Here is a 14,053-nt window from a genome sequence, read left to right on the forward strand (position 1 = left end):
CCAGGACTTACATTGACCTGTCGGTAGTCCGGGGCCTCTGAGGACATACGACTAATCGATAGCTTCTTACAATGCCAGATTGCATTACCTATACTCTTCACAGGTCGGTTTGTGTGAATGTACAGGAAGTGCTGGACCACCCTTTTGTTGAAGGTATCCAGCTGGGTAACATAGTTATTCTTTAACATAGAGGCCTTCGGTTGATTATACAGCATGCTGCTGCTACTGTAAATACTCACTAACGACCCACCACAACGGATAACGTAATTATCACTCAACTTGCTGTTTTAGTTGTGCTACGGTCTTGGGATCCAGCTCAATAGCTTTGTTATTTGTGAGCTTTGTTTTATTCTGAAATACATTCACATTTGTTTTCCCACTAATATATATAATAAAGTGTTTATTGTTCAAAGATGCATACATGTCGAAAAAATATTATCTGTCCCTTGACAGATTAAACGTACAAATTACTGAACTGAATGCAGCTCCCCCATTTCCACTTTAACATGCAGACTCTGAATGAAAGTGTTGAACGTTGACAGTACATTGATTCAACGTTTGTTTGCTTTAATGCAGGTCTAGGTACATACAACATCTTCTTTGGATCCTTAACATACCAGGTTACTATACCCCCCTCCCACACACACACACACACACACACTCCCCCCCGGATCAGTGGTAATACAGCATGTTTATTTCCGATCAATACATTTATCTCCTCTCCTTATCGGAGAGTCTTCCCTTTCACTTTGCCCCTCCCAGGGGTGTGCTGGTTGGGCTTGTTTTGCTGGCGCACACACACACACACACACACACACACACACACACACACACACACACACACACACACACACACACACACACACACACACACACACACACACACACACACACACACACACACACACACTCATTAAGTCGGTTCGATCTATTGCCTCACTAGGTGGTGAGAGTGGATGAGTGGGCCTATCAGGTTCAGCCGGGTAGCCCAGCCCTCTCATGCCAGCCTCTCAGCAGATTATTTGGGAGATGTAAATGTTTAATGGTACTACTGGTTATTTGGTTGTTGTTGATGTTTGTTGTGATGAATGGTAATGCTGCAAGTCTGGGATTGTCTCTTCCTCTGCACATAAACTACTCAAGAGGGTGTGTGTGTGTGTGTGTGTGTGTGGGTGTGTGTGTGTGTGTGTGTGTGTGTGTGTGTGTGTGTGTGTGTGTGTGTGTGTGTGTGTGTGTGTGTATTTATGTGTTCGATGCTTCTTTGGTTTCGGGGCATTCACCGTACACGCAAAAGTAATGAATAGGTCTAGTTATTCAAAAAAATTTGGTGACCAAAGACATGATCGTTCAAACTGTGGTTTGCACCAATATGTTGAGCCATAACAGGGATCACACATATTTTCTTTGCTGTGTACATGTGTCTATGCTATTAGCACAACTCGTGCCAGCAGATTAATGTTGCACTCATGGTAATGTATTTGTTATTCAATTTGACACAAAGCCGTACATTTCACGGAAGCATTTTACTTCCAAGAGAGTATAACGTTGTATAGCCTTATACTTAAATATTTCAATGGAGAATTTTTTTATCTTTCACTGTAAAATATGTCTTTAGACACGATAATATGCGGCTCTACGGTGCTCCGTTGGGGAAACTGAAACTGGTGAAACTGTTTGATTTGGAGAATGAAAAAAAGATTGCCCGATTAACAATGAATGACTGTGAGATGCTTTCATTTTTGTCATAACCGACACTCAGATTTGAATAGAACCCCTGTGTCATTTCACGATCTCGGCGCGCGGTGGTGACAGCAATGAAATTACACGCAGAGTACACTTGTGTCTACCAGTGCCAGGAAGCCTAGAAACACTCCATTTAACCATTATTTCCTTTCAGGCGCCGATGTTGCCTACGCAGGAGTCGGGCAAAACAGTTTCCAAGGTGAATTGGTGACTCTGGGAGAGGAGGGGCGAGAACGGGACAGGTGGAGAGGGACGCCAGGAGAAAGGAGCGATAAAGAATAGTAGAGGGGAGGGGGGGGGGCTAAGAGGGTTAGTGGAGACAGGGAGGGGTCACAGTCCCAGCGGAGAGAGAAAGTGAAAAACATCCGTAATTTTCACGACAGGGTCCCGCATAATTGAGTCATTTAAAGTACGGATACAGAGCTGAATCAAAGCAAAGTGGCAGAACGGAGGAGGAGGTAGCAGGTAGAAGCAGAAAAATTTAAAAAGTAGACTAGGGTGTCGAATTGGACTGTTTTATAAAGGAAAAGGGATTCTCTTTGTCTTCTATTTCAGTGTAAACTGTCGTAGGCTATATCTTTCTGCTTTTGATTTCCCCTTCCACTATCCATTTCCCTTCATCCCTTTCAATGGAGAGAATCTACCTTCCCAAATCATCCCTAGAATAAATCTGGTGTTTGTATGTATTAATTCTGTTGGCTTTATTATTTTCCAGAAATTGGAGCTCTTCCTTTTAACACACACACACTCACACGGACACACACAGGCACACATGCACACAGTGAGTCAGAGGAGTTGCAAAACAGGTTGAATACTGACCCCAGGGAGATGACCATGTTGTGAGAGACAATGCCACGTAGAGGAAATGGTATCAATGACATTTGATAACCCACCCTGTCCCACTTGCACGCACGCACACACGCAAGCATACACATTGGCAGTCGTCCAGAGACTCACACCTGTGCAACCTCACTCTGTCAGACTATTTCTGGACACAAGTGGTGAATTTGTGTATGCATGTCTCACCGTTGCCATTTTTTTCTCCTTCAGAATTGTCTTGAAACCCACCCAGGTCTTTGATGATTTCATCATTTCCCCACGCAGCCACCTCTCGCTCCGAATACATTTGCTGCCACATGGTTGCAATATGCAACAGGGTGTGTGTAGTGTCTGCTGCTCCAGTCGGGCTACATTAGGGGTTGGCGGGCAGCGGGCCCCCGGCTCCTGCTTAATGTTCCCCTCGTCCTCCTCAGAGGTGATAACATGCCCCCGGGCCGACGCGGCTGGGAAATGGATATCTCTAGGAGTTAATGTCAGACAGAGCACATCGGAGTGGGATGTCAATCCACTTGTCTGGAAGACAGGGTCAACTGCATTAGTGTTGCATGTGGTGGGAAGCTATACGTGGTATATGCATCTAGAATCTCCTGTTTGGATTTATGATGTAAGATTCGTTACAGCCCAAGGTTTGATCAGGGTAATAATTGTGTCTACAATAATCAGAACTGCCCTCTACTTTACATTTTTTATCTGTTTAGTCTATCTATTTGTACTGACCATTTACAATAAAGGCAGAATATGTTGCTAATAATGCATTTCTTGATTAACATATCACTTATGTGACATAAGAGAGATAGTTTGAATGTGTCTCTCTGTTTTAAGTGTTCTCTCTGGGCAACAGATGGGCCGATCACTCTGATTGAGCTTGGGATACATTTTCAGGAACAGGAACAGATTTGCATTAACCATTTGAAAATTTGCAGCAATTTTACTCTCCTCTGTCTAGCTGCCGACATTTTCCAGATGTGCACGAAAAATATGTTTCCACATGTGCAGATAGTGGGAAAGCCAATATATGTATCTATCATGTCCGTCAGGAAGTGTTAGGTATCTTGTGAGAAAGGTTGCTGTATTTGCAAGGGTTCAACACTCACTATTTAATTATGTTTAGGGCACTTTTATTGCAACTTTAATGAATACTTATAGATAGTTATGTCGAGTGAGCTGTTGAATATGTCCAAGGTTTTAAGTTTAATAGAAGTGAAAACATATAGCATAGGCCCGTGGGTAAATCCAATAGCCAATGATTCTCAGGGACTTCATATCTTATAAAATAACAACCATTAGATATACTCAACTCAACCCAACAAGAACTCAAGTTATCACGGTAGAAAAATAATACATATATAGCTGGCAAACCTTAACAGATAGTCACCTCATACACCACTTAATTAATTGGCAACATTACGTGTTCTGATGTAATAGCCTACACCTCCAGAATATGGGGGAAAAGGAAGTTCATTGCTGCATTTGGAGATGTGCAGGGAAGGTGACTTGCCAGAGCAGCTGTTATTTTCATCTCTTCTTTTTTTGTATAAGATATCTGCATCGAACCATCAATTTTATTTTATAGGCTGCAGTTTTATCATCATGCGCCGCAGACCGCTGAACTCCAGCCTGTCAAGTGGATCCGACTCTCGTCGCTGTATTCCCGCGAGATCGTCCGAGAAGCGACGGCCATGCACGTGTGCTGTTTTTTTTAAAGCGTGATTCTGAGCCGCCTTGTACGGAGGATGATGATGGCGGAGCTGGTGCAGGGACAGGGCCGGGTGGCTCATCCTGGATCCAAAGATGACTTCGCAGAAGCGATACGCCGGATACGACAGGTAACTAATCCACCAATGAGAAATCCTCCGCTTTCTTGCGACGAGACAGACATTTCCTGGATGTTGAAGTGCCTTTAGACCCCCCCCCCCCACACACACACACACACACACACACACTGAAAACACTCCTCATGCAAAGCTCGCTAGCAAGCTACATAGCCTACAGCTCCCAGGAAGCAGAGACTATCTCCACTTTGCGGGTTGCTTATTTAAAAACACAGCAGGGAACGTGGTGGTGGGAATGACAACGTGTACAGGAAACTATATAAATCGGGTTGCCGCTATCCCAGTAAACCCATCAGCCGGCCAGCCCGAGTGAAACTTTAACAACACAACACCAGCAACACAGTGCAACCTGTTGTCAGTCCACATAAGTTGGCTGTAGCTTTCAGGAACCCGACATGATGGCTTCTCGTTGAATGCCAAGCTCACTGACGGTTCTGGCGGTTCACCACGACACTCTCCGAATACTGTCGACCCGGAATTAAAGTTAGCTTGAGGGGTGTAAGATGGAGCAGAGCACCCTTGCCAGAGCGCCCTGGTGCTCCTCCGGTGGGGGGACGTGGAGCGCCCTGGTGCTCCTCTGGGCGCCCAGGTGCTCCTCCGGGGGGGGGGGGCAGAAGAGCACTGGTGCTTCTCCAGTGGAGGGTCGTGGGACAGCTGACCAGTGGGGGGCTTGGTGAGCTGCTACGCGCACCTTTAAAGTTTGGCAGTTAGCACACACAAAGTGTACACAACTCCCTGAACACATGCCATGAATACTAAGTTCTCGGCTTGAAGTGTCATTCCCTGAATCGCCTTGTCATGTCAGCGTCCCCTTTTGAGATGAGCGACTGATATCTGGGCAAGTGGATCACTAGCAACCAAAGTGCCTTTTTGTTTACTACGGTAGTTTCACTCAAGCCATTACTGTTTGGTTTCAAAGTGCATGTTTACTATATTGAACATGGTGTGTAGTGGCTCCTTACTTCCCCTCTACCCATAAAGTAGGCCTATTTTAAGATGTTTTCCGAGCCACATTATTTCTTTACAACCGGGGATCCTCACATGGCACACATGCATTTTTCAAATGCTTTTCCTGAATTTGTGGTAGAATTCAAATATCAATATCATGTGGCATTATTCGTAACTGGGTTTAAGGGCACTTTGCAATTCTTGTTATTAGGTGAGTGCCGCATGCAGCGCTCAACTATTGTTCTTCATAAGTTTTATTCTTTCTTTCTTATTCTCTACAAACTTTGGGACCTATCTCCTTCCTAAAATTTTCACCTAGAGACTCCATTCAAATTTTTAAATATTCAGAATAGCTTGGAATCGTGGGCTTCTTTTCAGATTTTTAAGATATTCTACTTTTAAAATATTATCATTTTTCTTAACATGGGAGTCAATGGGAGGCCTCTGGTACTTCAATTGTTTTAAGTCGTAACTAAATCAATTTTCAACCGTTTATCTTCGTTCAAACCATTTAACAGATCTACACACTTGTATCTTCAAACCGTCATATTCTACAGTTGGTCCCATTGAAGCCGTCTGCCCATTCTTAAGCTTAAATAACTTAAGACATCGTATCTCGGTCAAATTTCCACCGGTTACCTTCGTTCAAACCATTTAACAAATCTACACACTTGTATCTTCAATAATACCGAAAAGGAATTTCGATATCATTTAAACTTTATTCCGAATCACACTTTAGTTTCATACCGGCTTCGTTTCAGTTGGTCTCATTGATTTACGTTGACTCTGGAGCGTGATGACGTTCAGCAGTGTGGCCGGATTGGGTGGTTTTTCCTGTCAGATTGGGCTACTTTTGGATGATGTTCAGGCAGTGTTGCCAGATTGGGCAGTTTTTCCCACTCTATTGAGCTACTTTTAATCACGCACCTGCTCGCTATTCTCTTAAACACACAGAGACGGAGAGCAGGGCAATACATTTGACGTTTCAGGTTCTTCAGTTCAATTCATTTTAAATTTTTAGCAATGCGTTGTGCTTTTCATTCAGCGGTAACTATTTGTTTCCAACCATTTACTTTTTCTTAAAGGTCCCATGACATGAAAATCTCACTTTTTGAGGTTTTCTAACATAAATATGAGTTCCCCTAGCCTGCCTATGGTCCCCCAGTGGCTAGAACTTGCGTTGGGTGTAAAACGAGCACTAGCTGTTCTGCTCGCCTTTGAAAAAACGGAGGCTCAAGCGCGCTGATTTGGAATGTCTTTATTTAGGACGTCATAAAGCATCTAAGCTCCTCCCCTTACTCTGCCTGGCCCGCCCAGGGACGTTGGCCCGCCAATGAGGTGTGTGTGTGTGTGTGTGTGTGTGTGTGTGTGTGTGTGTGTGTGTGTGTGTGTGTGTGTGTGTGTGTGTGTGTGTGTGTGTGTGTGTGTGTGTGTGTGTGTGTGTGTGTGTGTGTGTGTGTGTGTGTGTGTGTGTGTGTGTACACGCACTGTAACGCAAGTGTTTCTTGTTGGTTCTTTGAAGTCTCTTGTATTTCCACAACGAGACTGTCGTGGGGGTTATCTGAGCCATGGTTGAGAAGGAATTGGGGGAAAGGAACTTTGGCTTTGACTCGCTGAAGTACATGAACTGCGACATGCCGCCGGTTGCCGTGGGGCACCATCGCCCGGCAGCAGGCAGCCGGCAGCAGGCAGCGCGTGGTTCAGTCTACTACAGGTTGATGTGAAGGTGGAAGAACCAGAGACGTGGCAGAACCCGACAAAGTCGTTTGTGATTCATAATATCGTCTGGAGGCGCACACAGCTTTTGGCCGTGATAATATGTATTATATGATAGAGATATCTATGTATTATATGATATTATTTAGATATAGAGCTCCAGGACTGTAACGCAAGTGTTGTACACTTCCTTGTTATTTGGATAACCGTTCTGCTTTTGGTGTTATGGCGCATAACACATCGGACTCTCGTCTCTGGTATTTCTACAACGAGACTCTTAGTGGGGGTTATCTCAGCCAAGGTTGAGAATGAATTTGGGGGAAGGAACTTTGGCTTTGACTCCCTCAAGAACATGAACCACGACATGGAGGAGAAAGGGATTGTTGGCGGCGAATGTCTCCCGCTTGAGCCCCGCTGAGGGACCACCGCCGGAGGCGGAGGTGCCCAAGCGCTGCCCGGCAACAATCCCTTTCTCCTCCTTGTCGCGGTCCAGTCTACTTCACATCAATGGTCGATTCAATGATTTGTTTCCGTGACCCAGTTCGCGTGATTCAGTTCGCCATTAGGAGTCGTTCGCGAATCGTTCGTTCGTCAATGCAATGGGGTCCATTCCATGATGCGATTTACCGCTACCGGAAACCAGGCTGAACGAACATACGATTCGTGAATGACCCTTCCCAGTTCAGTCGAGTTTCCGGTGAATCGATTCACCGGAAACTCGACTGAACGTGGAGGAGTCGTTCGCGATTCAGCCTAGTTTCCGGTAGCGGTGAATCGCATCATGGAATGCACGCCATTGCACGGTTCTCAGCTGAGTGAGTCAGACTCAGTGGAGTTATGCTGCTATCCATTTGGATGGTACGCTGGTACGAACGACCAGCTTCAGCGAGAACGTGACGTATTTCCCTTGCTCCAGCCTTCCAGTTTGTCATTTGTGTTTCTGTCGAGCCACGAGGGGGAGTAGTAGCAGGCTAGTCATCATTAGCAACATAGCCTCTTTAGCAAACCAGCTTGAAAACACAACTTTACATTGAATTGCACGCAAAGCATGACCGTGCAATGCATAAATTGGTGACCGGATTAAAGCAGCAATGAAATCCAGTGTGTAAGAGGATTTAAAAACGACATTAAAACCTCCAACGTGGTACAAAAACAAAGAAAATACATCTCAACCCCCATTAACTATGGGCGCAGCCATCTTCTTTACAAGTTGTACAGCCCTGCTCGCTCTACTTTGAAAGCGACGAGATACTACGAAGTAATACTCCCAGAAAGCTGGGTGATTTGCGACTTTACCACTTTGTACATCCAAATGGATAGCAGCATTAGTCCTACCGGAAACTCGTTCGTTCGTTCAGTCGAGTTTCCGGTGAATCGAATGGTGAACGAGACGAACGAACGAGAGAGATGAACCAGTTCGGTTCGTTCGTCCTAAAGACTCTGTCATTCGAACCGGTTCGCGAACGAACGAGCCAACACTACTTCACATTGATGTGGACGTTGAAGAACCAGGAACGTCGGAGAACCCAACGCGGTCGTTTGAGATTCATAATATCGGCTCACACAGCTTTTGGCTGTGATAATATATATTATATGATATAGATATCTATGTAGGCTATATGATAATATTTAGATATAGAGCTCCAGGACTCCTGTGTGTTCTAGAATATTTACAGAACAGGGCTAATGGCTGTGTGCGCCTCGCCATTGCGATACATCCAGTGTAAACAGAGCGCATGGTAGGGTGGCTGCAAGCTGCTCAGGGCCACACCCCCACCCTCCTCCTTGACCCGCCTCGCTCCTCATTTGCATTATAGCTACAGACTAGAGATGCGCGGTTGGCGGTTGCAACCGCGGACTCCGCGGTTAAACCGCGGATCGGGCGGGTGACGTGACAAAAAATAATATTTTAATTAAATTCGGGCGGTTGGCGGTTTAACCAACGAAATTCAAAAATATATACACATTGTTAAATGTCGTTACCTACTTCCAAGCACATTTTGAAATAATCCAATTCTCATCAGGCAGTAAATTGGTCTCACTCACTCACTCACTCACTCACTCACTCACTCACTCACTCACTCACTCACTCACTCACTCACTCACTCACACACACGGAAGCAAGCAAAAAAGTTTAAATTAAGTGACGATCCGTCCCATGTCGCGTCTCCACAAACCTGCAAGTTATGAGACAGTAGATGAAACTGCCTGGGTTATTTTGTTTCGTATAAGTTATATTTTAAAACAGCCAGTCATTGTAGCCTACCACTCGTGGAATTTCAAAGAGATGATGGAGTGATTTGACTCAGAAGTGACATCAGGCATTGGCAGCACGAGATTTGCAGAACAAGTTAAACTTCTAGCTCAGTAACATCAACACCTAAGAAAGAAGGTAAGAAAAATAGTCGGAAAACTTGATTTGCAAGGCAAGCAGGCAAGTGTTGGGCTTGTTACAGTAGCCTATATAGCCTTCAATGCGGTGAAATTTCGGAATTAATAGGCTCGAGTCGGCGTTTCCTTAAAAGGCTATCTTTCATTTTGCAAAAAAAACAACACAGTAGGCTATATTACTATATTAAAATGGTGTACCAAATTGCGTTTTATTACAATGATAAAAAAGTGTAGGCCTATGGTAAGGTCAGGTTTGCCGATGTGCTTGGCTATTTTAAAGTTTCTCCCTGTGCATCGATCGGAGACGGACGTCACTTCACTGATAATATTCTGGGGATAGGCTACAACATAGCCAATAGGCTTTCATACTAGGGACTTTATCCTTTAAATATCTTTGCGGCATTGGATCAGTCTCCTTTCAAGAACAGGCAAGAACTTTCTAGCCTCGCGTCAGCAGCGCATATACCTAAAAACAACAGGCGGATGGCGGGCGGGTGCGGTTTTGAAAATTGGTCAAAAAAATTGTTGCGGATGGATGGCGGGCGGATCAAGCGTTTTGTGATGCGGTTGCGGATGAAATAATAGCCCATCCGCGCATCTCTACTACAGACGCCAAAACAGCGCATTTGGGGGAAGCTCAATGTGCGACTGGCTCAGAGTGGCTGTAACTCTGCACCACGGCTGAATTCCGGGAACGTCTTTGAATACTGTTAGGTGCCCACTAATACCTATATTAAAGAATACATAAAATAGCATGTCATGGGACCTTTAAATGGTGTGCATGTTTACATTGTTTACTCCATTTAGACTTTATAACTTTTGTTCAAATCCCTTCACATGATTTAAGCCATTTCACGTTTCTTTATGGCTTTGTACTACAGCATTCACCGCATTTTCTGCAGGAAATGCATTTTCTAGTTATTAGATGACATGTTTATATACTTTAAACTAGTTGATGGCTAATCGTATAGCTAATTAATGTTTGTGTTGTGATCACTCTGTTGATCAGAGCTTTATAAATGATGTTATAAATGTGGCTGTTTTTCACCGGTCACATTCTTCACTGCTATCCTGTGTGGTACAATTTCACATGAGGCCTGCCACATTTGTCATGTACTCCATTTGACATGTGTTTCACGTATTTAAATGCACCTTCGTCCATTCCAGCACTTCAGCAGTATTCTCAAACGGCTCTAATTGGTATCATTGTATCTTTTCCATTGAAGAAATCTTCAGTCAGATCTCAATTAAGTGTAATTTTCTTGAATATACATTTCAGTGGAAGAGGTTGCTGATTAAAAGAGGAAAACAGGAAAACAGCACAATTAAATATTTAAATGCCATCCATGCTGAAGATACAAGGACAAATTTTGCAACTGCAATTGTATGTAGTGCTCAATTATGGATGAAAATTGTTCTCTAACTAGACTATGATGCACAGAACACAGTTAATTTAAACTGGAGAGATTTTCGAATTTGGGGACTTTAAAACATTACGATTAAATGAAATGGTATGTGGGACATGTTTCTGTCGGCCAAACACTAGTTCTCTTAATGGAAAGTGACATTCTGTTAACCATAGAAGATAGAAAACTAGTTGGACAAGTTCAACGTGGATTGACTATACAGTCACCGAACCTTAAACGCATTCCAGTTAACGATATGAATGTTGGAAATAATGTGTTCTCAGGATATTTATATTATGGTAGCTCAGAATGGTTCATTTGCTGGGAAGTGGCTTTACATTTACCAAATTAATACTGCGGCCTCCCCGCTGGCGTTAATCATCAAATCAATGCAAAGTGATAACTTTAATCGTATTTGATGTGTCAAAGGGATATACATTGAAGCAGATGAGTTGCAATATATGACTAGTGTCAACACTTGATGCTGCGTTACATTTTATTTTCTCTCCCTGTCTCTGCAGATGGCAGCTAAGGTTGGAGGTGATCAGAAGCTGAGTCTTATCAATTCCTCTGCAGTCATAGATCCTTCTCTCTACAGCTATGAAGGCCAAAAGCGCTCATTGGACAATGGAGGTAAACAATCTACATGCCCATTCACAAATAATGTTCTCATAAATCGAGTATTTCTAATTAATTTATTTATTTGAACAAGTAAATGATGACTTTGAACAAGTAAATGAAGAAACAACACTTGCAATGTTGCTAACTTGCCACCTCTGGCTACGTAGCAAATCTACGTAGGGTGACCAAAGTGGATGCCACAGCGTTCAGACTAAAAGGAAGTATAAACTATCTTTAACAACATGAGAAGGAGCCGTGACGTGAGATTCAGAGCACACCCCTACTATCCTGACTCCTCCTCAGACCGTTTATTAGCGGACTTTGAGATATTGGTAGACACATCCCTCTGTGATAAATCATGGTTATTTATTGTTTCAAGTCCTGTTGTCCATCACGGTAGATGATCTAATGAGCTCTGCGTACCTTCTACCTTTACCGCCAGGAAATTTGTTTGATCTGTAATTCAGTGGAAAACAAAACGTATTCCCAATTGCATTTAACAATTTGGTTAATGACCTTGCAGCCAACAGGACAGGACTCTAGCAGTACACATTTGTTTATTTTTCTCAATTTGATTGAAGCTCTAAGTTACTCATATTATTCTCCGGTTTATGTTACTTTAAGTTATGTGCTTGGAACTCGGCATTCATGTGAGATGTCTCCTATTCAGAGTATAATTACTAGAGATGTACGCTATATCGGCATTAATATCGATATCGGCCGATGTTCGTCATTTTTTAACCGGCATCGGTCCAATGAAAATTGGGCCGTTATCCACAACCGATAGAGGGGGGGGAGGGGGATTTGGCCATGTGTAAAGGAGGATTATTTGTCAACACGGCGGATGCGCGCGCAGAATGATCGCAAAAAGAAAATTAGTTTGACCACTCACTTCAAATGTGACATTTGAAGTGAGTTGAGCAGGCTTTTTTCCTCATTTTTTTGTAATGCCATTGAATAATAAGGGGGACATGAATCCCAATATATCAAGAATCGAATTGCAATACTTGCTTTATAGCTAAATCGCAATATTCGATGCCCAAATATCGCAATACTATCGAATCGTCAATTTTTTTGGCAATTCCCACCCCTAGTTCTGCGTAGTGGCAGGTCCTCCCCATGCAGTTTGTTTTTTAAGTTGATTTTAATGTGATCTTGCTGTGGCCTGACGCATTAGTGGTGAGGCTGTTTTATCTATATGGTGAACATCAGTCGACGTATCGATATCTATAATTGCTTATGGCCTGGCTCTCAATTTGACCTATTCAGTCCCTCCTACTGTTACCCGTTCCAGGCCTAGTTGGTATACAGAATGCTTGTACCAAACAGGTCTTCAATGTTGTATATTCACAGTTGAAAACTTTGGCATTTTATGCACTGGCATAGAACTATACTGAGTATAGATCTTTAGTTCATGAGCATTGTTGCACCCCAACGTCTGAACTTGTACACACTCTTATGGCTGCCAAGGGTCTAGATCACGGCAATTAAATAACAAATTCAGTTGGGACAGATTTCCAACAAAGAAATTTTGCTGGGCAGGACATTTTTAGCACCTGGTAAAAGGCAGGTAATGACAAACCTTAAACCCAAACACAAATTAATGTCTTGAAAATTAGTAATGTTTATTCATCACTTCCCTTGAAACATCTGTAACGGGCACTTATACAAAAAAAACAACTATTAAAAACAAAACAATAAAAAAGCTTCACTGAATAGAATCTGAGGTAGTAGCAATATATCACTTTAAAAAATTTGGTCTGACATAGCTACAACTCGCATTGCATGAACAAAATGGTGCACAGTGTGAGCAATAACTTGTTACCCTTTTTTAATTAAAATAAATATTTTGGTAATATACCCAGGCACATCACAAAGTTCATTTAAAAGAATAAACCCATAACAAGTGCTAATGGTAACTTGCCACGGATTAATACAATTCTACTTCTGATGGCTTTGTTACACATCCCACATAATGTGGATTTAGGCTGTAGTAACCCTGCCGAGTTTCTAAGTGGGAGAAGTGACAATTTGTTTCTAAACGAGAGCGGTTACTTTTTGCCCATGAGACATCAATGTAATCTGAAGGGATTGGTGGAGTAGCGTCAGTCAGGGAGCATCAAGAGCTGCTTTTCATTGAGTTCATGTGTGAACAGCTTGATTCACATGTGTTTGTTGATTAGGGATGGGAATCGAGAACCGGTTCTTGTTCAGAACCGGTTCCGAGTCAACCGATTTCATTGGAATCATTAGCAAGCCTGCTTAACGATTCCGCTTATCGGTTCCAGTCGCGGCAAATGCGTCGTGACGTCACACACGCGCTGCTTTGATTTGGTTCAGAACGCAGCAAACATGTCGCCGCCGAGGAAGAATCGCATTGTGCGTTCACACCAAACGCGACGGGGCGACAAGATCCCATACAAAGTGAACGTAGAGATGCGTATAAGGGCGAATTTTTCACGGGAGAAAACCGGCGACAAGTTTTTGTCGTGATGACAGCCAATCAGCGTTCAACAGCGTGAGTGACATGTGTAACGTAACAGCCAATCAGCGTTC

The 14,053-nt window shown here is 43.2% G+C and overlaps 1 protein-coding gene across 2 annotated transcripts in view; it reads left to right on the forward strand.

The window, feature by feature from the left end:
• Window positions 1-4,195: 4,195 nt before the first annotated feature.
• Window positions 4,196-14,053, forward strand: part of LOC130380823 (far upstream element-binding protein 3-like) — a 29,564-nt gene continuing 19,706 nt past the window's right edge. Inside the window, exons 1-2 of one of the 2 annotated variants that reach the window (XM_056588174.1) lie at window positions 4,196-4,409; window positions 11,398-11,509. In XM_056588174.1, the coding sequence (XP_056444149.1) occupies window positions 4,317-4,409; window positions 11,398-11,509 (205 nt within the window). In that variant the 5' untranslated portion in view covers window positions 4,196-4,316. The remainder of the gene's footprint in view (window positions 4,410-11,397; window positions 11,510-14,053) is intronic. The other variant, XM_056588173.1, reaches the window with a different exon arrangement.

This window comes from Gadus chalcogrammus, chromosome 4 (assembly GCF_026213295.1).
Source record: "Gadus chalcogrammus isolate NIFS_2021 chromosome 4, NIFS_Gcha_1.0, whole genome shotgun sequence".
Lineage (NCBI taxonomy): Eukaryota > Metazoa > Chordata > Actinopteri > Gadiformes > Gadidae > Gadus > Gadus chalcogrammus.